Source organism: Equus asinus, chromosome 27 (genome assembly GCF_041296235.1).
Source record: "Equus asinus isolate D_3611 breed Donkey chromosome 27, EquAss-T2T_v2, whole genome shotgun sequence".
Taxonomy (NCBI): Eukaryota; Metazoa; Chordata; class Mammalia; order Perissodactyla; family Equidae; genus Equus; species Equus asinus.
Window position 1 is genome coordinate 10,714,427 of NC_091816.1, and position 22,637 is coordinate 10,737,063.

General features: G+C 36.6%; 1 protein-coding gene across 2 annotated transcripts in view; it reads left to right on the forward strand.

Annotated features, from left to right (window-relative positions):
* FUT10 (fucosyltransferase 10) overlaps positions 1 to 22,270 on the forward strand; it is a 259,761-nt gene extending 237,491 nt beyond the window's left edge. For both annotated transcript variants that reach the window (XR_011498766.1, XM_070499737.1), the window contains one exon: positions 12,718 to 22,270. Coding sequence is in view for 1 of the 2 variants with exons in the window: in XM_070499737.1 (XP_070355838.1) it covers positions 12,718 to 12,732 (15 nt within the window). In the remaining variant the exon portion in view is untranslated. The remainder of the gene's footprint in view (positions 1 to 12,717) is intronic.
* Positions 22,271 to 22,637: the final 367 nt, after the last annotated feature.

A 22,637-nucleotide genomic window follows, 5' to 3' on the forward strand; every position in this document is an offset into this window, starting at 1 on the left:
CACATTTACTATATCTGGTGCTCTTCGTTTCTTAGTATAGATCCAGATTTCTATTTGGTATTATTTTCCTCCTACCTGAAGGACTTCCTTCAACATTCGTATACTGCAGGTCTCCTGGTGATAAATTCTTTAGGCTTCTGTATGTGTGAAGGAGTCTTCATTTCACCTTCATTTCTGAAAGATATTTGCACTGGGTAAAGAATCCTAGGTTGACAGTGTTTTTCTTTCACTACTGTGGAGATGTTGTTCCACTGTCTTCTCACAACACTGTTTCCAGTAAGTTTCCTATCATCCTTATCTTTGTTCCTCTGTATGCCACATGTCTTTGTTCTCTGAATGCTTTAAAAATTTTGTCTTTACCACTGGTTTTAAGCAATTCGATTACAACGTACATTGGTATAGTTTTCATTTTTCTTGTGCTTGGTGTCCACTGAGTGTCTTAAATCTGTGAGTTTATAGTTTGCATCAAATTTAGAAAGTTTTCAGACATTGTTCTTCAAATATTTTTCCATTCTCTGTTAAGCAACTACAATTATACACAGATGAGGCTGCTTGAAGTTGTTCTTCACTGATGCTTTGTTTAATTTTTCTAGTCCTTTTTCTCTCTGTGATTCATTTTGAATAGTTTCTTTTCTTATTATTTTAAGTTCATTAATTTTTTCTACTGTGTATCCCATCCAGTGTACTTTTCATCTCAAAAATTTTATTTTCATTTCTAGAATTTTGATTTGCCTCTCTTATCTTACATGTCTTTACTTAACCTGCTCCCTCTTTCCTTTACCTTCTGGAAAGTATGTGATGTAGTTAAAATAACGGTTTTAATGTTCTTGTCTACTTCTGTAGGCCTATCTGTGTCACCTCTGAGTCTGTTTCTATTGACCAATTTATCTCCTCAATGTGGGAAGTATTTTCCAGCGTCTCTGGATGTCTGGCAATTTTTGGCTACATACGAGGCATTTTGAATTTTATCATGTTTAAAGCTAGATATTTTGGTATTCCTGTAAATATTCTTAATCTATGTGCTGATGCACAGGTAAGTTACTTAGAAATGGCTTGATTCTTTTGAGACTTGCTTTTAAGCTTTGTTAGGTGAGAGTGGAGCAGCTTTTAGTTTAGGGCTAATTTACCCCATTATTGAGCAGTACCCTTCTGAATTCTTTACCTGATGCTCCATGAATTATGAAGTTTTCTATCCTGGTGCTAAATAGGTACCAGAGATTTTTCTGCTCCATCAGAGAAGTTCTTTTCTTAGACTCAAGTGGTTTCCTCATAGGTTTGTTCTGCTGACTGTTCAGCTAAGCACTTGAAGGAAGCCTTCTGAAAATCTCCAAACCTCAGTCTCTGGTCAGCTCTGTCCTTTCTGGTACTTTACCAGAACTCTAGTGGCCTTGCCCTCCTCAGACTCCTAGTTCTGTCTCCTCAATTCAGGAAGATGAACAACTGGCCCAGACTTACTTCAAACATTTCAGCAAAATAGCCAGTAAATTCCTTTTGCTTAAACCAGATTGCATAAAAATTTTGTTACTTGCATTGAAAGAGTCCCACCAGTTTGTTGAATTTCGTGAAGCTATTTCTCATAACATGTTTTAACGTGTATAGTAAGAATTCCAGCAAAGCATAGAGTACCTCTGCAGGGGTCCATTAAAGTAAATTATAGTTAAGGGGCTTTTTGTCTGCCCAATTCAAGAGTAATTTTAGACTCCTAGAGGGATGAATAGATTAAATATCTTGATGTAATCCTCCACAAATATTGTTTCTCTCAGACTATTAAATATTATGCAAATAGTTTATTTACTTCATCTTATTATGAATATCATACATACTCAGTATAAGACACATGCATGGGCATGTGCACACACACCACACCACCACCATCATTTAAAAAAATTATAAATTAGAAAATAAAGATTATCCAAAATATCATGACCCAGTGATAGTACCCATCTCTATTTCACAAGAAAATTCTTAATTTGGCAGGTGTTCACAAACATTAGGGCATACAAGGCCAGTTCTGGATTTTATTCTCTTCTTTCTTCACTCTATTGCTCTTCATATGACTTAAATTTTAATGCTCCTCCATTATTTTCCTTCTAGTTGGTCTTTTTTGTGTGTCTTATCTGTGAAACGTTCCCTACCCCAACATCATAACTATATTCTCATATATATTCTTCTAAAATTTTTAAAATTTGCTTTTCACATTTAGGAACTGATCTTTTTATATGACGTGAGGTAGAAATCTAATGTATTTTTTATACAGACAGTTTTTCCAACTGTTTATTAAACAGTCTGTTTTTCCCCCATTGATTTGTATTGCCCACTTCTGTCATATACACACGAGTCTGTTTCTGGGTTCTCTATTCTAATCTATTGGTCACTTTCTCTATCCTTGCATCATGGTGTTAATTACCAAATACTTAAAGTAGTCATATCTGATAGGACAAGTCTCCCTATCATGTTCTTCATCAAAATTACCGTGACCATTCTTGATCCTTTGCTCTTTCATATGAATTTTAGTTGCCTTACCTAGTTTCCCCCACAAAAACAATCTGTTGTAGCCTTGGTTCAAATTTAACTCAGTTTGTAGATCAATTTGAGGGAGAATTGACTTTTGTTTTGACACAAAATCATCCAGTTCATGAAAGTTCCATAGCTATTCATTTATTTAGATCTTCTTTTAGGTGTTTTAATATTGTGCTGTAATCTCTTTCCTAGACATTTTTAGATTTATTACTACATTTTTTGGTTGTTACTTTGTTGGTATATCTGTCATCCATCTGTTTATGTATTTTTACCGAAATAAAACATTATATTGTATCATGAAATAAGAAAATATTGCTTCAAAAAGAGGGTGACCAACAATCTAAACTGTTCCTGAAGGATGAAGATTAAGAAATGGTTGCTGGATTTGACAGTTAGGAAGACATTAGTATCACTCTAGTGACCACATATTGGCTTTGGAATCAGATATATCTGCATATAAATTCCAACATTAAACTATGTGTGTTGAAGTACTCCTCTGAGTCTAATGATAAGGTCTTCATCACAGGATTATTGTGTGGGTTACATGAGTGAAAATGTTTAAAGTATATAATATCTCCCAGATAATAAGCTGTGACTGTCAAGAAAAGAGGAAGATACAGTGGCAGATTAAAAGAATATTAGAATGGAAGTTAGGGTTTTTATTAAACCATCAAAGAGTTAAATCTGTGGGTAGGGAAAGAGGAAAAGTCTAGTAAATAAATAGATCCAGAAGATATTTAAAATAGGGCTGATCAAATAAGATTGATGAAAGCAGAGTGGACAGTCACAAAAGCAGAGAGTGTGACTGAGCAGAAAATGGGATGGAAGGAGAAGACACTTGGTTCAAATGCAAAAACACAATATTTTGGAGCCAGTTAGCATAGTTTCAAGTAGTCCTACACTTGTCCACATCCCATAAACATATATTTTAATTTTATCATATTATGATATTTTGTTTCAAAATGTTCATCAAAAAATGGTTAACATATCCTTAATAATGAAAGAACTGTTATAAACTTTATAGTGTATCAAAAACTATTAAACTGAAAAGCAAATATTTATGGTTAGGATTAAGTTATCTGGAATAGTCAATAAATCAGAATCACTTATTGCCTTGTGATAATATGTAGAGGAATCTTTATTATAGCTAAGTGGTATATTTATTTGGGTTGTTAAGACACCTCCAAAGAGTAACTGGGACCGAATGGATGACAAACTTGCAAAGATTATGAAGTTAAGAAGGAGAGGAGGTAAAGCATAAGAAATAAATCCCTAATCCCTTGTTTGGGAAATGTTTAGTCTTATGGTGTTCAATAAATCAAGGAAGTACAATCAAAATGTACAGATTCAATAAACATCATCCTTTCTGTAACTCATTCTTATTGTTTCCTCTATTTTCTTTCTTAACAATAGTTCTTTGTATTTCTGATTTTAACCAGACCAAGCCTTCTTTGCAACTCTATGCATTTTAAGTCACATTTATATGAGGGGATGACAATAGGTTAAAAAAAAGAGAGAAGGAATGTGGATGGGAAGACAGGACCTAAGAAGCAAATAAGGGAAAAAAAATGATAGAAGAGAAACAAGGAATGAAATGCCAGTTGAAAACAATAACAGAAGGATGCTGCAGCAAAATAAATGGACACCACCAGTTCCCAAAGTTTGATGTGTCCTTTAAAAACATTTTTTTTGATCAAAATGAGAACACATACTTCTCTCTTATAGATTCACAATGCACATTAGCACATTAAGGACTCTGAGAAAACATCAGTTTTGTTTAACTTGACATTTCCCAAATGTATGTGCTCATGGTTCTTTGTATAATAACTATTAATGTTACTGCACAAAATTTGGATTCTCTTGCATAAACAAGCCAATTAATTATGGCATCAGCTTTTGGGAATAGAAATCAGCTTTATTCTGTGAGATTGATCTGCAGGGATATGGGATACAGGGGGTGTGTGCCCTCAGGTCTGTCTCCCTGATTCAGGATTTGGGGTGCAACTTAAGAGATGAGGGAGAAAGGGCTGGTATGTGGAAATGCTGGCAGGACAAGTTTTGATTGGTGGGCTTCAAGCGTTTGTGGTAAGGTTCTAAACATTTATGATGAGGTTCTAAACATTTATGGTAAGGTGGGGAAGGAATTTTAACACTTGATCTTCCTGGACCCCTGGCTTTTGATAAGAGTCCGACTTTAAGTTCTGGTCATGTCCTGGTCCTTTGGTTCCATGGGGAGGAGAATCTTGGGTTCCATGGTTATTTCAGGCCACGATTTCTTCTTCTGCACATGCTCTGGCCATGTGACTTTGCAAATTTTCTGAAAGATAATTTCTCAATTACTTTGTGAATAAGATGGGATCAGTTGAACTGGTCCTCAAGGGCCTGTGGTTACATTAATAGCCATAGCAATTTAATTCCCTTGGCATACATTTTAGGAAAAAACAGAGCTCACATTTGTGAATATTATTGAATTTTATCTTCTTCCTCTTAAGCACAACTTCTCTTCTTTTTCCAGCTTTATTGAGATATAATTGACATATAATGTTGAGTAAGCTGAAGGTGTACAATGTGTTGGTTTGATACAATTATATATTGTAAAATGATTACCAACATAGCATTAACTAATACTTCCATCACATAACATAATTACCACTTCTTTTTTGTGGTGAGAACATCTAAGATTTACTCTCTTAACAATCTTCAAGTATATAATGCAGTATTATTAACTACAATCACCATGCTATATATTAGGTCCTTAACTTAATCATCTTATAACTGAAAGTTTGTACCTTTTGACAACCTCTCTTATCTTTGGCTGGCTTATTGTGCTGTATCAATTGTGATGGATGTCATTATATAATGCTCAATATCCACTATACCAGAAAATACTGTCCATTAGGTATGGCTATCCCATGCTTTCTAAACCATAGTTCTTCCATCTTTGAAGATGTGGTTCAAGTAACAGAAGAAATGAGATGTGCTGAGAGGCCCACAGGCCTCTATTTTAGAAAGATAGGTGTGGTAAGAAGAATAATGGCTTCCAAAGATGTTCATGTCCTAATCCTTGAGATTTGTGAATACGTTACCTCACATGGCAAAAGGGACTTTGCAGATGTGATTAAGTGAAGGATCTTGAGATAGAGAAGTTATTATGGATTCTTGAGATGGAGAAATTATTTTCAATTATCCAGGTGGCCCCAATCTACTCCCTTGGGTCCTTAAAAGTAAAGAACATTTCCCTGGTGCCAACAACCAGAGAGACGGTAGCATGAGAAGGACTCAACCCACCATTATTAATTTAGAATATGGGGGAAAGGGACCATAAGCCAAGGAATGCAGGCAGCCTCTAGAAGCTGTAAAAGGCTTCCAGAAAGGAACACGGCCATGTTGATATCTCAATTTTATCCCAGTAAGACTTGTGTCAGACTTTTTACCTACAGAACCATAAGATATTTTTAATGTTTAGGTCACGAGTTGGGGAATTTACAATGGTAGCAATGAAAGACTAATGCCATATATAAGTATACAAAAGGGTAGAATAGGAGTTTGTATTGAACAAACTCCTCTAGGAAAAAATTATTTAAAAAACTTGCCTTCTGGCACTGTGGTAGGCAGAATTCTAAGAGAGCCTCCAAGAATTCTGGTCTATACACACTTTTCCCATTTATTCAGTTAAACACTGCTACCAAAGGATTTTGCAGATCTAATTAAGGTCCCATATCCATATGATGGAGATTTGGTAAGGAAATGCCCACAGGGCATTGTATCTGGACCTGGCCCTGACCTTAAGGTTTATCCTTAAGATTATCCGCTATGAGCCTGACTTGTAGTCAGGTGAGCCATAAAAGTGATGGGGCCTTTTCTAAGCAAAAGAAATACAAAGATTGAGAGAAATTTGACATCAGGAAGATCCTCCATTGCTGGCTTTGAAGATGAAGGGGTCCATTGCTTGTTGTAAGATTGTGGACATGCCTAAGAGCTGAGAGTAGCCCCCAGAAGACAGCCACTAAGGAAATATGGACTTTAGTCCTACAACCACAAAGGAGCTGAACTCTGCCAACAACCTGAATAAGCTTAAATAGGACCCACAGCTCAAGATGAGAACACAGTCAGCCAATATCTTGATTTCAGTCATGTAAAATCTTGAGCAGAAAACCTAGCCATGCTGTACCCAGACTTCTGAACTTCAGAACTGTGGCTTAATAAATGGGTCTTATTTTAAGCCACTAAATGTTTGGTAATCTGTTACTTAGCAACAGAAAACTAATATAGGCACATCATGATGTAACATTTTTTTTAAAGATTTTATTTTTTCCTTTTTCTCCCCAAAGCCCCCCAGTACATAGTTGTATATTCTTCGTTGTGGGTCCTTCTAGTTGTGGCATGTGGGACGCTGCCTCAGCGTGGTTTGATGAGCAGTACCATGTCCGTGCCCAGGATTCGAACCAACGAAACACTGGGCCGCCTGCAGCAGAGCACACAAACTTAACCACTCGGCCACAGGGCCAGCCCCCATGGTGTAACTTTTAAAGGTTGCATAGAACTCCATTTCAGTCAATCATGGCATTTACATAGGGCCTGAGGGAAGGCGTTTGCCATAAGATTATATACTGTTGAGGGTAGTTATTTATCTGTTTGTGTCTCAGAGCTTATCCTTACACACATAGACTTGAATGAATATGTTTTGATTTGAATTAAAAAGAATCCCAAAGTTCATATCGTGTTGGGGACCCATTTATGGGATATTCAACCTTAAACACCTACATTCGTGTGATGTTCATTTCCTATTTCCATTTGATAAAACAAGACTAGTCTATATATGTAAAAGATGATAAACGTTCCTATCGAAAGACTAATACTGATCACATCCCTACAGTATGACAATAGACTTCAGGGCACTGTGTTGAGAGGAATTGCGTGGAGGATACCAGATCTGTCTCCAGTGCACAGTTAGTGGTGCTGCTCCAGCCAGCTCCCTGAGGGTACTAATAGATTGACCGAGACTTGTTAAGGAAATGCCCTCAGAGCATTGTATTTGGGCCTGGTAGCCACAGGTCCTAAAAGCACAAATACCTACTAACTTTTGTGTCTTGATTGATTCTCTTGGCCTGTAGGCTGGAAGATGAACCATACTAAGATGAAGGACTCAGAAGAGTAAGCAGACAATACTCAGGAATAAAAGGATAGTGTTAATGCTGAAGTCAGGATCTGGTCTAAGAATAAAAGGCCATGTCATAGTGGAAAGAACATGGTGCTCAGTCTGCTCATTTGTGAAATCAGAGTTGGCAAGAGAACCCAGTGCGATTCCATTTAACACAAACCAGCAAAATTTGTCTTTGGTGGACCTTAACCCAGATTTCAGGTTGAAGATAAACAGAGATCACAAAGGGATATTTATGGTAGAAGCAATAGTCTCTCACAACTTTTTCTATCCTAATTAGAAGCAGAACATATGTAAAATGATATATGATGTGTTAATATTAAATTTAAACTGTAGTATTAACATAAGAAAATATTTGGGTGGATAAGAAGACAAAATACAGTGGTCTTATCATACATTAATTTAAAAAAATTTGTATCTAACGAAATGAAGAACCCTTACAGCTGAGAGTTTTCCAAGAAAGAGATTCCCTGCCCATATAAATGTGTCTGCTACGGCAACAGTAATTTTAAATCTGTAAGGAACTAATATTAAGTAACAGGTCATCCAGACCAACTCCGTAAATGCAAGACATTATTTGATTTAGATATGAGATTTTTGTCACTTAATCATGTAATTCAGTGAAATGTCTTTATTCTAACCTCAACTTCTTTTTAGAAACTTGCATCACAAATAGATATTGGCAAGAGATAATGATTTGTTAAACTTACAAGACAATTGCTTTAGAGATTAACATTGCATATATAACAGCTGTTGTTTAGAGATCGGATTTTATGACAAGTTTATTTTGAGTTTAAAAAGATGATGGAAAATCTTTTTTGTGTTCATTCTTATGGCACATACTGTCTAATGCTTTTAAAAAAGTTACCACTATCAAAAAGTAAAAGTTACCAGTTATCCAGAATTTGTTCAGTGTAAAGGTTGGACCTATTGTAATATTCTGAGTCAAAAGTGAGTACCCCTGTATCTTAATGGAGAAAAAAGCATTTCCCAATTTGGGACACTGCTCCTAAAATGATTCTTAGAGAATAAAATGGAAGCATTCTTTTATATATATGGAGAGTAATTTATTAAGAAAACATAAAAACACTGAATAATATATGCCCCACATTTAACCTTAGAAGTCCAGTGAACATCCTTTAGAGTTCATCCTTTTAGTTCTCATGTGTCCTGGGAGGCTGGAGGGACGCCCAATGTCAGGACAGGTCTCGTTGCTAACATCCTCACTGGAGTTGTGAGTTTAGCAGGTAGAATACGTATGGCAGTAATAATACTAACAATACGTTTAGAATAATTTGGAATCCTCCAATTGGATGAATTTTGGGGTGAAAAAATCATATTTGGATGTTATTGGTTATAATACTAATTGAATCTTTGGTATGCGTCAGTTCTCACTGATGTTATTAATTGCGTTTCATTGCTGTTACTTTGTGTCTATGTGATAGCGTGATGTTTGAGCAACATCAGGTAGTACGGTTTGTGGTGTAACCAGGCAGCCGTACCAGAAGCACCAGACTTTGCTCCTAGTCTGTCCCTTGGGTTTCACTTTAATTTTTATGAATTCGCCCCTGCAAAAGGGCCAAATCTCTAATAATCTGGCATGGGGAATAACACGTATGTTATTAAAACATACAAGAGCTTAGACAAAGAGGAAAGAATGGGCTACACCCTCACTTGTTGAATTAGTTATAAAACAAATAAATTCCTAGGAATTTAATGAATACAAGTTCTGCGGGCCTCACAGTTGGTAATAATGAGGTGGAAAATATGAAATAGCATTTAACAATATTGCAACACAGAGAACCAGAGCCAGAAGAGTTTACTTTGGAGAGGCACTGTTTTCTAATCTTAGGTTCTTGTTTAGACTTATGACCACTAGTTGGCATGTGAATACTATTTAAACTTGGAAACTGTTTATTTTTACAATTGTTGTCTGGGATTTTTCTCAATCTATTCTCAATGGTTTTAGAATGTTAGTAAAAAGCTGACTGGTAGCTGTGCAGGATTTTAGTTCCGTGGTCAATTAAAGCTTCACAGAAATATAAAAAATTGAGTCCAAATAAAAGGAAACATCTTGAGCCCTGCCATTCTTGATAATTCTGAGTATTCAAATTCCATCTAATTTAGAATTCACAGGAATATTTTTCCACAATGGACGTACCCATGAGCAAACATTTTTATAAGGGGACAATTAGGACCCTCTGAGATATTCACCTATGGTTCAGGAAACTTTACTGGCCTGTAGTAACGTCTATAGTACTAGCCTTATGTCTCGTATAAGGACCTCAGAATTTGTCCCTGCTGGAACTGCTAATTTGTCCAGATTGTGTTTCGACCAGTCGCTGGCTGGGCCTCATACAGCCCTGTTTTCATAGTTAACCATCCGCACGGGGCTCTTCCCAATTAAAATTAGACTAATTTCATTTCCAGCACCTTGGCAACATGCCTCTTGGGTCTACCATCTGTCACTTCTGCTGCTTTAACAGATAAGCCCCCAAATCTCAGGCTTAACCTAATAGAAGTGTACTTATTGCCAGTGTCATCCTAAACAAGAGCTCTAATTGGCAGGCAGCATCTCCCAGGCAGTGATGCTAAGACTGAGGCTTCATGGATCTGCAACATGTGGTTTCAGGTTGGCTGTCCTCCCTGGAAGGGATAAGAGAACGAAGGATTTGTGGTGGAGGATTTTATGGGTCAAGCCTGGAAGTGGTACTCCACCCCTACACTCACATCCTGTTAGCCCTAACTCAGTCACATGGCCAGCTCTAACTGCAAAGAAGGCTGGAAAATAGAGTCTGTCTTGGAGCCAAGAAGAAGAGGAATTGGGTTAGAAGAACACCTAGTTAGTCTTTGCCACACATACAATTATCCAACTATTTCAATAGTATTTAAAATTTTTTATTACTTTTACCTTTGTTGCATTACTTCTGATTTCAAACATGAATTCCTTAAATTATTCCCATTTTTGCCTAAGATATCTTTATTGAAATTTTGGTGTATATTTTTAAAGAGATATATATATACACACACACATATATACATTCTCTCTGAATATATACCTTTTCCTATATACATATATACACATACATATGTATATAAACATGCATATATGTATATATGCATATAAACATAGGAGTGTGTGTGTGTGTGTATAATTCAAGGTCACATGTTTAGTGGCAGATTCAGAACTTAAGACTAGGATTTATAACTCTGAGTCCACTAAATGGTTTTATTTTATTTTACTTCAATCTCAAATTTATAGAGAATACAGAAGGTCCATGAGTCAATACTTTGGTCATTATCATTTCTCCTTTAAATTCTAGTAGTGGATAGGAAATATCTAGAAAAATATCTTAAGTTTAGAGCTACAAGGGCATCAGATATTGGGATCTTTTTGTATTACCTTTGCCACTTCTGCCAGTTTTTTTCTATATTAATTATTTCTTTATCAGATTGACTCAGAGATTTATTATAATCATTCTGGCAATTGAGTTAGAAAGAAGCATAGATAGATAGATAGATAGATAGGCATGACAGGAAGCTGAATTTTCTAAAAATTACAGAAATACAAAGACCAAACACATAATTTACCTCCTTTTCCCCATATCTAACAAAAGATGTCCAATGGGAGAACAGTCGAAAAAACACAACAGTACCTGTCAGTGCAAAAATTGATCTGGAGCTTGAATCAGAAATCTGCAAAACAACAAAAGGAGAGAGCTGATCTAGGTGGGCATGACAAGCTTTCACCATAATGATGACACCACTATCTCTATGCCAATTCCCAGGGCGGACAGCTGCTTCTCATTATTGCTGCCAAGTAGGAGTCCAGTAGAGAGTAGAAAAACCAAATGTACTATTCATAAAAAAATAAACTAAAATTCAAATAAACTCAGAGAGGAATTAACTATTCAGTGGAAAACACTAAAAAGGCAGAAACACCTGGTGTAGAAAAAAACTATCCTAAAAAGGACCGTCAACATTCCAAATAGCAAGAAGAACAGATAAGTCTTCCCAAGGTAGAATGAGGGGAGATGTTTTATTGTGGCCTGATAAGGTGAGTAATATGGAAGGTTTGTTTCCAGGCAGCTGCTGCCCATTAGATGAAAGTGGTGAGAGACTCCGCTGAGAGCCCTTCAGACAAAGTTATGTGAAAGTATGCACACACCAGAAACTCTATTGAAGATGTTAGATTGATCATGCTCCAAGTTTTATTGTGGCTAGAATGTTTTCTGGGCAGAGAGAAAAAGGCCAGGCTTGCATTTTCCATATGTCTTAAGCACTTAATGAAAAATTATATTATATTAATTCCTTTATGTCGCTGTTACTTGTCCAAGAGACTAAATATGATTCAGATTGTCTTTACAGGCCTTTACTAATTGAAGTAGACATATCTCGGGTTTCTTTTTCTCTTTCAATTTCATAATTTTATTTTTTGAATTTCAACTTTAAGCTTATTGAAGATAGAACAAACATTTATTGATTGTTTACTATGTGCCAGACCTGTCTAAATGCTTTATCTCTTGCAATCCTCATTACAAGTCTGTAAAGGAAATAATGTAAGAACACATTTTACAAATGAGGAAACTACCTTGCTTAGGGATAGAGTAAATGGCAGAACCAAAAAATTTATAGTATTTCTCATGCAAAGTTCATGATGTTTTCCCTAGAAGAGATGTAAGGGTTCTTGACATTGGGTTTGAGCTTGACTGATATTCTGCTCTTCCTCTTATAGTTAACATGGCAACTTCTTCATCTTTCTTCCACTTTATGCTCTTGGAGGCAACATTGGAGCCTTGGTCACTGTGTTTCTTGTAATCTTGGGCAAGCCACCTCACCTGAGTTTCTCCAGTAATAAAATGATGGGATTGGACTAGATGAGCTCACAGATCTCTACCAGCTTTGACAAATCTCTCACCCAAGGACCAGAATGTGCCATCATCTAAGCCACATTCCTCACTGGGGTAGCTATAAAGACTCTGAGAGCATTTTCCATTGCCAGGTAATGGCTCCCTTTGCTTTTTCCCTCATTGTAGGTAACTCTTTTTTAAAAGGAAAAGTGAAGAAACTTCCCTGTGTGGCATACATACTCAGAAAGCTGTGTGTAACGGTGAACATCAATTTTCCATTCATCAAGATGAATTCAAGTCCTACCATCAGTCGATTCACCCATTTGCAATCATCAGGAAGGCACTTAAGTCACACCAGGAAGACCCATCCATTTTTCCAGAAAAAAAGAAAGTGTTTGCTTCCTTTCTAGATTGGCAGCTGACTAAAAGCACTTACTTAAAAGACTAATACTCAAAAGAATGATATCTAACCATTACTGGAGACCTGGCTGCATACGTAAATTTACACTTCTCTTTATGTCTACTGACTCAGTAAGTGTATTTGTGATACTTGTCTCATCACAGGAACAAATCACAGGTAAGCATGGGAATTTCACTTACTCACGTCATGGAAGCAATTCACAATAACAACAAAACAAGAACAGATCTTTTTCTCAATTGTGCTTGTGAACTTTCTTGGTAGATGAGGCACATCTTCTCTTTAGTATAAAATCCCTCTAAAGCTTGTGTGAAGTGATCTATTTGTTCCATCATTTATTCAGTCTAGTTAAGTATCTATTAATACATCTAAGGGCAAGTTACTTCTCTGTTGATACACTTCCTTACCTGTAAAGTGGCCAAAAATAATATGAGCTTAGAGAGTTATTACGTGAAGTAACTAAGAAAATGCATGGAAATGCCTCCCTTCTCGTGTAAAGTAATTGTCAGTCATTGTGCAGGATAAAAGAAGATGATTTTACAAAGAAATGGATCAGGTCCTCAAGAAGTTGCAGTCTGGTAAGAGAAATAAGGTACGTTCACAAATCACCCAAAGTTACAGAAGAAAGCGGCATGCATGTAAGAGAAATACAGGTAAAATGCCACGGGAGTTTTGGGGAGAAAGAATACTTCTAGGATAATAAGACATAATATTTTGCATGAGTCATTTGAATTCAGCTTTTAAGGATGAAGAGGATTTGGACATACACAAATGGGGGAGAGAAAACATCATTATTTCCTAAGGTGCAACAGCAGCATAGAACTAAAACCTAGATGTGAAAGAGTAATCGATGGTTTGGTTTGGCTGGAGTACATGGTATATGAAGAGAGGAATGGGAGATAAGTTTGGAAATGTAGGTGGGACTAGACTGAAGATGGGTTTGAATGCCACTTAAGGAGTGCTTTTATTCTGGATACCAGGGTTTAGGGTGATATTCATAAGAATAGAGAGGATAAGAAGTGGAGCAGATGTGCAATGGAAGACAACAGAAAGTTCAGTGAGGGACATACGGCCTTGGGATAGAGTAAGGGCCTTCTTGTTGGGTTGCTATGGAGGACTGAGAACTGGTAACCCTGGAGGAGAGGTAGCATGACACAGTATAGTTCCCTTGGCTGTACCTTATAGCAAGCAACTTCCAATATAATTCAATTGAATAGAACAGTCTCATGAGATTTTTGTAACCACACAGCCTGAGCAATTCCATAATTTATCTCAATCCTTAGCCACCTAAGGGGGTAAAGGTGACATAAGAAGTGAAAGTGGATGGGAAATTCAAGATAAAATTTAAAATGAATTTATAGAAGCTGTTGATAAAGAGGAACAAGAAGTGTTATACTGCATACATTTTGGATTCAATTTATAGTGTGTTTATGATAGTAGGGGGTGAAAGAAAATTTAATGAGCCTTCAAAACAATTAAGGGAAATAAGTTATTGATAAGAACAAATAACACAGCAAATAACACATCTTAACTACTGTAACTACTGAAGTGCAAAGAGTAATTGCAAGATAAAAAATTACTGATGTGTGAAAGACAGTAAAATCCAAAGGAAAAATTAGGTGCTAACAAGTTGCTAGTTTTAGATTTTATATGGTAAGTTGTTGTTTACATCAAAGAATTTTCTGACTTGAGGATCAAAAGGAAGTTTCTGGCAGCAAGAATTATTGAAACAGAAAATTCAAGGGAAGCAGTGAAAACCCTACTATCATGTCAGTGAGCCTTATCTTTAGTTTATTTGCTGTGGCTTGATTTTGTTGATGGAGAATGGTCACAAAGATTAGGAGTCATAAAGATAAGAGAAGTTGATAGACAGAAAGGGTAACCTGAAAAGAGTATATGATATGGCCCACACGGCAGAATAATATCATAACACCCTGTAACTCTGAAAATATCAAATAAAAGACTCTGTTCTATAAGCCTCAGGAAAATAACTCTGTGCAGTAACACACGAAGAATATTATCGGAATTACCAATTTCTTCATAGGCTTTGGGCACATTTACTAACATAATACAAGGCAGAAATCTCTGCCATTATTTCTTATAAGTTTGCGTCTAACAAGAGAAGGACTTCCTGTAAAATATGAAGTCTTAGGCAATACACTTACTGTGAACTCTCCAGAAGGTCAGAAAATGAAATCAGCCTAACTTGTTTTCTCACTGTTTGGAGTCTGAAGTCAGAACTGGCTGTCACCAGTCTTCGTGTTGATCCTGTGAGTAAATAGCGGGAGCCAAGGCTAGAAAGGTCTGCAGAGATTTCAAAATCCAGGTTTAAAACTTTTGACTATGTTTTTTTGAAATAAATGGATAATTATGTGAGGCTTTTTGGGGGAGGGTGATGGACAGTAATATAACCATATCTGTATTTTACAAAGAAGTACCTGGCAGGTATAAAATAAGCTGGACTAAGGAGGAATTTGAGTCAGGAAGAAAAGAAATTCCTATAAAGCCTGGTCTAGATGGTATCAGAGAGGATGGCCCAAGAAGTGTTTTTGAAGTAGAATGATAGGGTTAGAGGAAAAAAGAAAAAAAAAATCTAGAATAGATGATGTCTTTGAGAGAAATAAAATAGAAGAAGCAGATTTTCCAAGAAATAAGTGCTCTACAAATATATTTCCCATTGAAATTCCTTTACAGATAGTTTTTGACTAAATTTGAGGTGGAAAAAAAGAGAAAGTTAATTCAGAGTGCCATCCAAAGTTTCTGTTGGTTAACTATGTGGTCCATGTTGGCTCAAAAGGCCCTAGGATTGGGAAGGATATTTGAACTGGAAGTCATAGAGCAGGCTCAGTAGAAGTGGCTGAGTTGGTAAGGTGGAAGATATAACAATATGGGCAAAAATGGAAATTCCAAAAGAATTCAAATAGTGACATGCTTGGCTCCCTGACACAGGATCTGCAACCTTTACAGTTGAGATGTCTTAACTCCCATGTAGAGCTTCCTTCATGCCCAATCTGAGACCAATCCAGCTCTGAAGCAGGGAAGAACTATTTCAAAAGTAATTTAAAAGGGCCAGGCCTGTGGTGTAGTGGTTAGGTTTGGTGCACTCTGCTTTGGCGGCCCAGGTGTGCAGGTTCAGATCCTGGCCATGGACCTACACCACTCATCAGCCATGCTGAGGTGGTGACCCACATATAAAGTGGAGGAAGGTGGGCACAGATGTTAGCTCAAGGGTAAACTTCCTCAGCCAAAAAATAAAAATAAAATAATAACAATAATAATAAATAAAAAATAATTTACAGCATCAAGTCAGCCTCCCTGCTTATTCTACTCTGACCAAGTAACTGGTGCCATTTCTTGTCATCTTTTCTTAAGGTACTGACTTAGTTACTTGACTTGTGCTCAGCACCACTCAGGACTTGGGTCTTTTTTATCCTTTTCTTTTTTTTAATCACCTTGTCAAGTTCTAAAATACTAGCTTATGAAAAGAGCAAAAATCTTTTTGGAGAACCAGCTGTGGGTCATGCACTGTGGGCCACTGTGTCCTGTGTAGTAGCTCATTTACCTTCACAAAAGTCTAAAAATGTAGGTGTTATTTTCTAGACTTTGCAAATGAAAATTTGTACTTTGACCTCAGGTCTGTCTGATTCTCATAGCCTATGTCCTTAATCCCTACTCAGGTATCAGAATCCTTTTAGCCAGATTGCTCAGTTTTGCACTGGCAATGAAACTTCCATGGTACAAAAGAAAGAAAAGTACAATTAAGACCTAAATCAGAGTTGTAGTTGTTTGAACAGTATCGAGTGCCTTCACCCTCTCAGTGATGAGTGACAGGACGAGGAGGAATTATTTGACTGACATTTTTCTATGGTTGAATTAAAAGACACCCTTCTTGTGCCTTTAGGTTTAGGAGAAGGTTCTAAGATACTGGATGTTGACTCTCTCTTAGTCTCATTTGGAGTAATAAAGAGAGAGAAAGAGACGGGCTTAGGCTTTTTCAGTGGCTTTGTCACCTGAAGTGTGATACTGCCAATGTTTCTACCAATTTTACACAGAATATGTGAGTATGAAACCACATATCTCGTTTAAGTAACTACAAATCATTGTCTATTATTTAAAGCCAACCAAACAGTGTAATAAGCTTTGACTTCAATAATGTCAAGTGTTGTATAGAAATATATTTGAGGCAAAGTTGAGATGATGACAATTGCATATATGTCATTGATGCTCTAAATTATTTTTAATAAAGAAAATTGTATTATCACAAACAAATACTCCTTTTTATCCTTTATGACTTTGCAGGGCTTTGCACCCTGCTCCTGAATCCCAGTAGCCACAGGGAGTCCTTGCTGGGCATAGATATCCCTGTCACCATCTTCCTGTCCATCTAGCTATGGGCTAAGCTGCTATAACAAAGAGATCCAAAAATATAGAGGCTCAAATAATATAGAATTTTATTTCTCTCTAAAATAACAGTCCATGGGGGAATGGTCCAGGCTAGCAGGACAATTCTGTCCCATGTGCTCATTCATGGACCTAGGCCTGTTCCATTTATATTAATTAATTAATTAACACCTTCTGGGGGGTTGCTCTTGACTGTAAAATTGAAGCGTAGTCACTGCCAAGCTGACATTCTAGCCCAGTGAAGGGGAAAGAGCAGAAGTGGGGACAAGCGAGTCCCTTTGAAGCAACTGATACAGAGTTTGTACGCATAATTTTCATTTGCATTCCACCAGAAGTAAACTGGAATTAGTCATATTACTGCAACTAGCCACAAGGGAAGCTGTGAAAAGTGTGGTTGAGCTGGGCCATGCCTCGCTAAAATTCTATTACTATAGTAGGAGAAACAGACTTTGGAGCAAAATTAACAGTCAGCTACACCCACTCTGACATTGAGTTAGTTTGGGCCCATACAACTCATTCTTTAATTTATCAAGCATTAATTAAGAATAATATTCCTTTTTTTAAAAAACCACCCTTATAGGAATGTGATCCTACAAACAGATATGTATTAAAATGAGCAAATTTCCTGCTCTCTTTTGATTGGTATATGTTTATTTGGAGCTACTAAAGTTTATAGTTCCTAATCTGGTTTCCAGCATGGTGAGTGTCTTTAGTGATTATTGGTAAAATTGAACCCTCAGCACAGGAATGGTAACTTCATGACATACAAGTCACTATCCCTCTCTCTTTGCTTATGGCAGACATTGCTTGTGAATAATCACACTCTTTTCCATGGAGCGTGCATGCAGCTTTAAGATCATTTTTAACAGCACTCTGGGGAGTCACTGCTAGTTATTTGTGTTGGCATGGGAGAAACAATTGGCCATCTCCAAGTGGTTGGAGACCATTTAGATTTCAGAAATCATTATTGATTTGTTGTTGCATGCTGAAGACCTTCCATTTATAGTTACAGACAACTTTTTGTTTTTTCTTTTTGAATTGCAGACATTCCTTTGGCAAACAATAGGGGAAACTTATTTCTATAAGTAAGAGATATTCCAAATTCTCCAGAATCTTCTTGGCCAACTCAATCTCTGGATATGACTAACTAGTGAAGATTGGGACACCCTGTTGGCAGACAATATCCTCAGTAGGCTTGTTCTCCAGAGTTTTACCAGCAAGAATTCAGCAGTGTTAAGAGCCCTTTATTCAGAAGGCCCTACAGACACATGCAGCCAACAGAAATGGTTGTTTTGTCAAAAAGGAGAGATCTCACAGACATTAGAGTTTGCAAGTCTTCAGGGTTCCCACGAGAATTCTCCCTAAAATTGACTGGAAGCCCTCAGCTAAGGTGAGCAACGTGCATCATATATTAAATTGCCCCTTGAGATTCTGGACAGGTGGGAAAAGAAGGGGGAAAAGCCTCAAAAAACTAAATGAACAAAAGAAAATCCTGAGATACTCGACATACCAGCTTGCTACGAGTGCATTGCCAGCAACGAGTTCCCAGCTTCTGAGACTCTTTAAGAAAAGGGAATGAGATCCATTTCTGGAGCAAAGATGATTTCACATTTATGGTGGAAGATAACATTGTTTTCCAACTCTCATTCCAAAGCAATTAAAGCTCTCCCCCTAAAATTTTTCAGATTTTCTTTACCAATTAGGCCAATGGATATTAGCAATCACCAGAGATTATTCCATTACGTTGGCAAGCATGTTGAAAAGAGAAGATTTCTGTTGCTTTTAAAATGACCATAGAAAATGTACAAATTATGGTTATCTGTGATTATAACATCACCTAGGGACTACCTTGGCAATTATTTTTTAATCTTTGGAGCAGCTTATTTGAACATAAGGAGCTCTATGTGAGAGACAAGTTAGTTGCCAGGTGAGCAGGAGTAGAAGTCGTTTTCAAGATCATCTAGGTTAGGTACCTTCCAAATCTTCAGTCTCTACTTTATGTAAAAATAGTTGAAAGAAAAATTTATTGTAAAATGTCACCTCCTTTCTTGCCCATGTCATGTATTTCACTGAAAAAACAGTGTAGAAAAGGACATAGAGTATGCTACCATTAGGGGAAAATCTCTATATCCAAATATGTGTATGGAATTGTAAATATACATGGAATATTTATCCTTGGAAAGATAAACAAGAAACTGGAAACCGTGGTGTCTTCGGGAGAGGAACCAAATGGACAGGAGTAAGAGGAAGACTACTCATAGAACACGTTATATACATTGAGAATTTGTTACCCTATGAATGTGGTGGCTACTCAGAAAGCTAAATATATGTTTAAAAAAATTTGTCATCACTGTTACGTCTTTTTAAAAACATCCTTTAAGCCTTCTTTAAGTGAACATCAGTATATAGTTTTTAGTCTTGGCATGAGATTTTGCTCTAAATATTAAAGAATAATGTGACTGAATGTAAAATTCTAGATTGACAATTATTTTCATGCAGCACTTGGAAGATACCATGCCATCGTCTTCTGGCTTTTGTTGTTGATGAGAAATTTGCTTTCAATCTATCAATGCTTTTCTTTGCTAGCTTTCAGAATCTTCTTTTTATTACTTTGTTTTTTTTTTTTTTTTGCAGGGAAAGATTTTCCCTGGGCTAATATTTGTTGCCAATCTTCTTCTTTTTCTTTTTCTTCCCCAAAGCCTCAGTGCATGGTTGTATATCTTAGTTGTAAGTCCTTCTAGTTCTTCTGTGTGAGCTACTGCCACAGCATGGCAGTTGACAGATGGGTGGTGTGTTTCTGTGACTGGGAAATGAACCCGGGCCACCGAAGTGGTGAGAGCGCTGAACTTTAACCACTAGACCATCAGGGCTGGCTCCTCCTTATTCCGGATGTTATGCATTTTCACTATGTGACCAGATGTGGATTTACTTTTATTGCATTTTAATTATTTTTATTTCCTGCTTGATTCTTGAAGTAAATTCTTGATCTAAAAATTCTTTTCTAATAAATATTCTGGAATTTTCCTAGCAAATAATTCTTCAAACGTAGCCTACTACCATTCTTTCCTTTCTCTTCTTCTGCAGTTTTCATTAAACATTAGATATTTAGGCTCCTCAATCCATCTTTCATGTCTCAACTTCTCCTCAATATCTTTTTCTCTTTGACTTTCTAGACTGCATTCTGGGCAAGCATCTCAGTACTATTTTCCAAATTCACTAATTAGCTCTTTGATGGAATCCAAGTTATAATTTATCCCATCTATTGCAGTTTTAAAATTTCAATGATTAATACAAGTTTGATGTTCTAGTTATCTAATTGATTCTTGAAATTGATTTGTCCACGTGATTTTGTTTCATTTCTGCTTGTGTTGTTTCAAAACTTTATGTTCTTTTCAAGATTGCAGTTATGCCTTTGTTTTCTTCCTTAAACACATGTAATGTACTTATTTTAAAGTTTAATCAATCTGTTTAACAAAAAGAATTTTATATTGAGTATCTTATTATTGATTGCAATGGCTTTGTTAGCACTCAAATTCTTCAAGTGTTCTATAATATTGAGTTACAGGCTTCTCTCTCTCTCTCTCTCTCTCTCTCTCTCTCACACACACACAATCAGGAGTGACCAACTGAAGCAGAACAACTTTCTCTTGCAAAGACTAACAGTTTAGTAGCAACCTTCGCAGTCTCTCCCTACTGATAGTTTTAAGAAGTATGTGAAACTAATCTTTCATCAGCATCTCATGTAGCATTTATCATGTAGTATATATTATATAAATATTTGTTGAACTAATTTCTTTATAACCATGCCAAAGAAAATTTCAGAACCACTGTAAATCATATCTACAAAAGGAAACTAAATCCCTATATAACAATGCAGAGCCTTCCAGAAGCATTGAAAGATTACAGCATTTCGAGAAGGAAAAAAAAAATAAAGAAGTTTACTGAAACCTGTCTGAAATTGCCATATACTTAAGAAAGTAATGGGCTAGAGCAAATATAGTCAGGATGTGTTCATTATCATAAAGTCTGGGAATGTGAACCTCAGAGAGAAAAGGTTTACGGCAAGAGGAAAAATGAGCAGAAAAGAAGAATTAAGAAGGAGATGCTAAAGGTTTTAACAGGAAGAGGAGTTTACGAAAGACAAGCTAGGTCAAGTGGAAATACAGAAGCTCTAGTAAAAAATGAGAGTGACTGAATGTCCATATAAGATTTTAGCCAATGGTCTGGAGTGATTTGGGAAACTAGGAAACATCATAATAAGCACTATAATACACTATAGTTGTACAACAAATTGCCTTTTATGAAGCAAATCTATAGACTTTATCATATTTAGAATTAAGATAAGGTTCAATGGGTGTCACCACCACCCTATGAAGTAGAATAATTCCTATTTAGGTTCAGGGATAGTAACATGTACTGAGCAGCTTCTTTATGCTAAGAAACTTCATCTGTTTATACAATGTAATTGGAGTCAGAGTGCTTGGGTTCAAATCTCAGCTCTTCTGCTTATACCCAGGAGGGTTGGGCAAGTTACCTAATATCTTTATGCCTCGGTTTCCTCACATGTATGGTGGATATAGTAAGAGTTTTTATTGAAAGGGTTGCCATGAAGCCTAAATGAATTCAGACATTTAAAGTACTTAAGACAGAGCCCAGAACATAGCAAGGGCCTTCTAAATGTTTTGTATACTAATAATGACGATAATAATCACTATTTTCTTTTCTGTTGGAGACACTGGGGTTCCGAGTCATGTGCTTGACCAAGGTGACGTAATTACATTAAAAACTCAAAGCTGGAGTCTCACCCCCAGCCCTATGCTCCTGCAGAGGACATTATGAATACATAATGCTTCGGTCATTGTTTGTGGAGATGTTGGCATTAAAACATTAGACGTAAAAAAGGGAAAAATAATTTGACGTGTGAAAACAAGCCTAAGACATCCTTTGGAGGAGAGTCTTAAGGTAAGGTGAATACATTAATGAGTGGGGCTAAAGAGCCTGGAGGAGCTGTTTCAGCTTTGTGTCCTTAGAGCTTAGCACATTACTTGACACCGCCTAGGTAAATCTGAATTATTTTTTGGCCATCTAATAACCACTCCTCACTTAAAAGCAGGACTCCAAATGGTCTTTGGGAAACAACTCTCCTAACCCACTTTCAACCATGTTTTTTGGGTGAGAATTGACTCCCTACCACTCCCCAGATCCAGGGGTGGATGGTCATGATTCAATTCATCTCATCAATATCCTGTTTCTCTTGTTATAGCAAATGGTCATAAATGGGCATGTA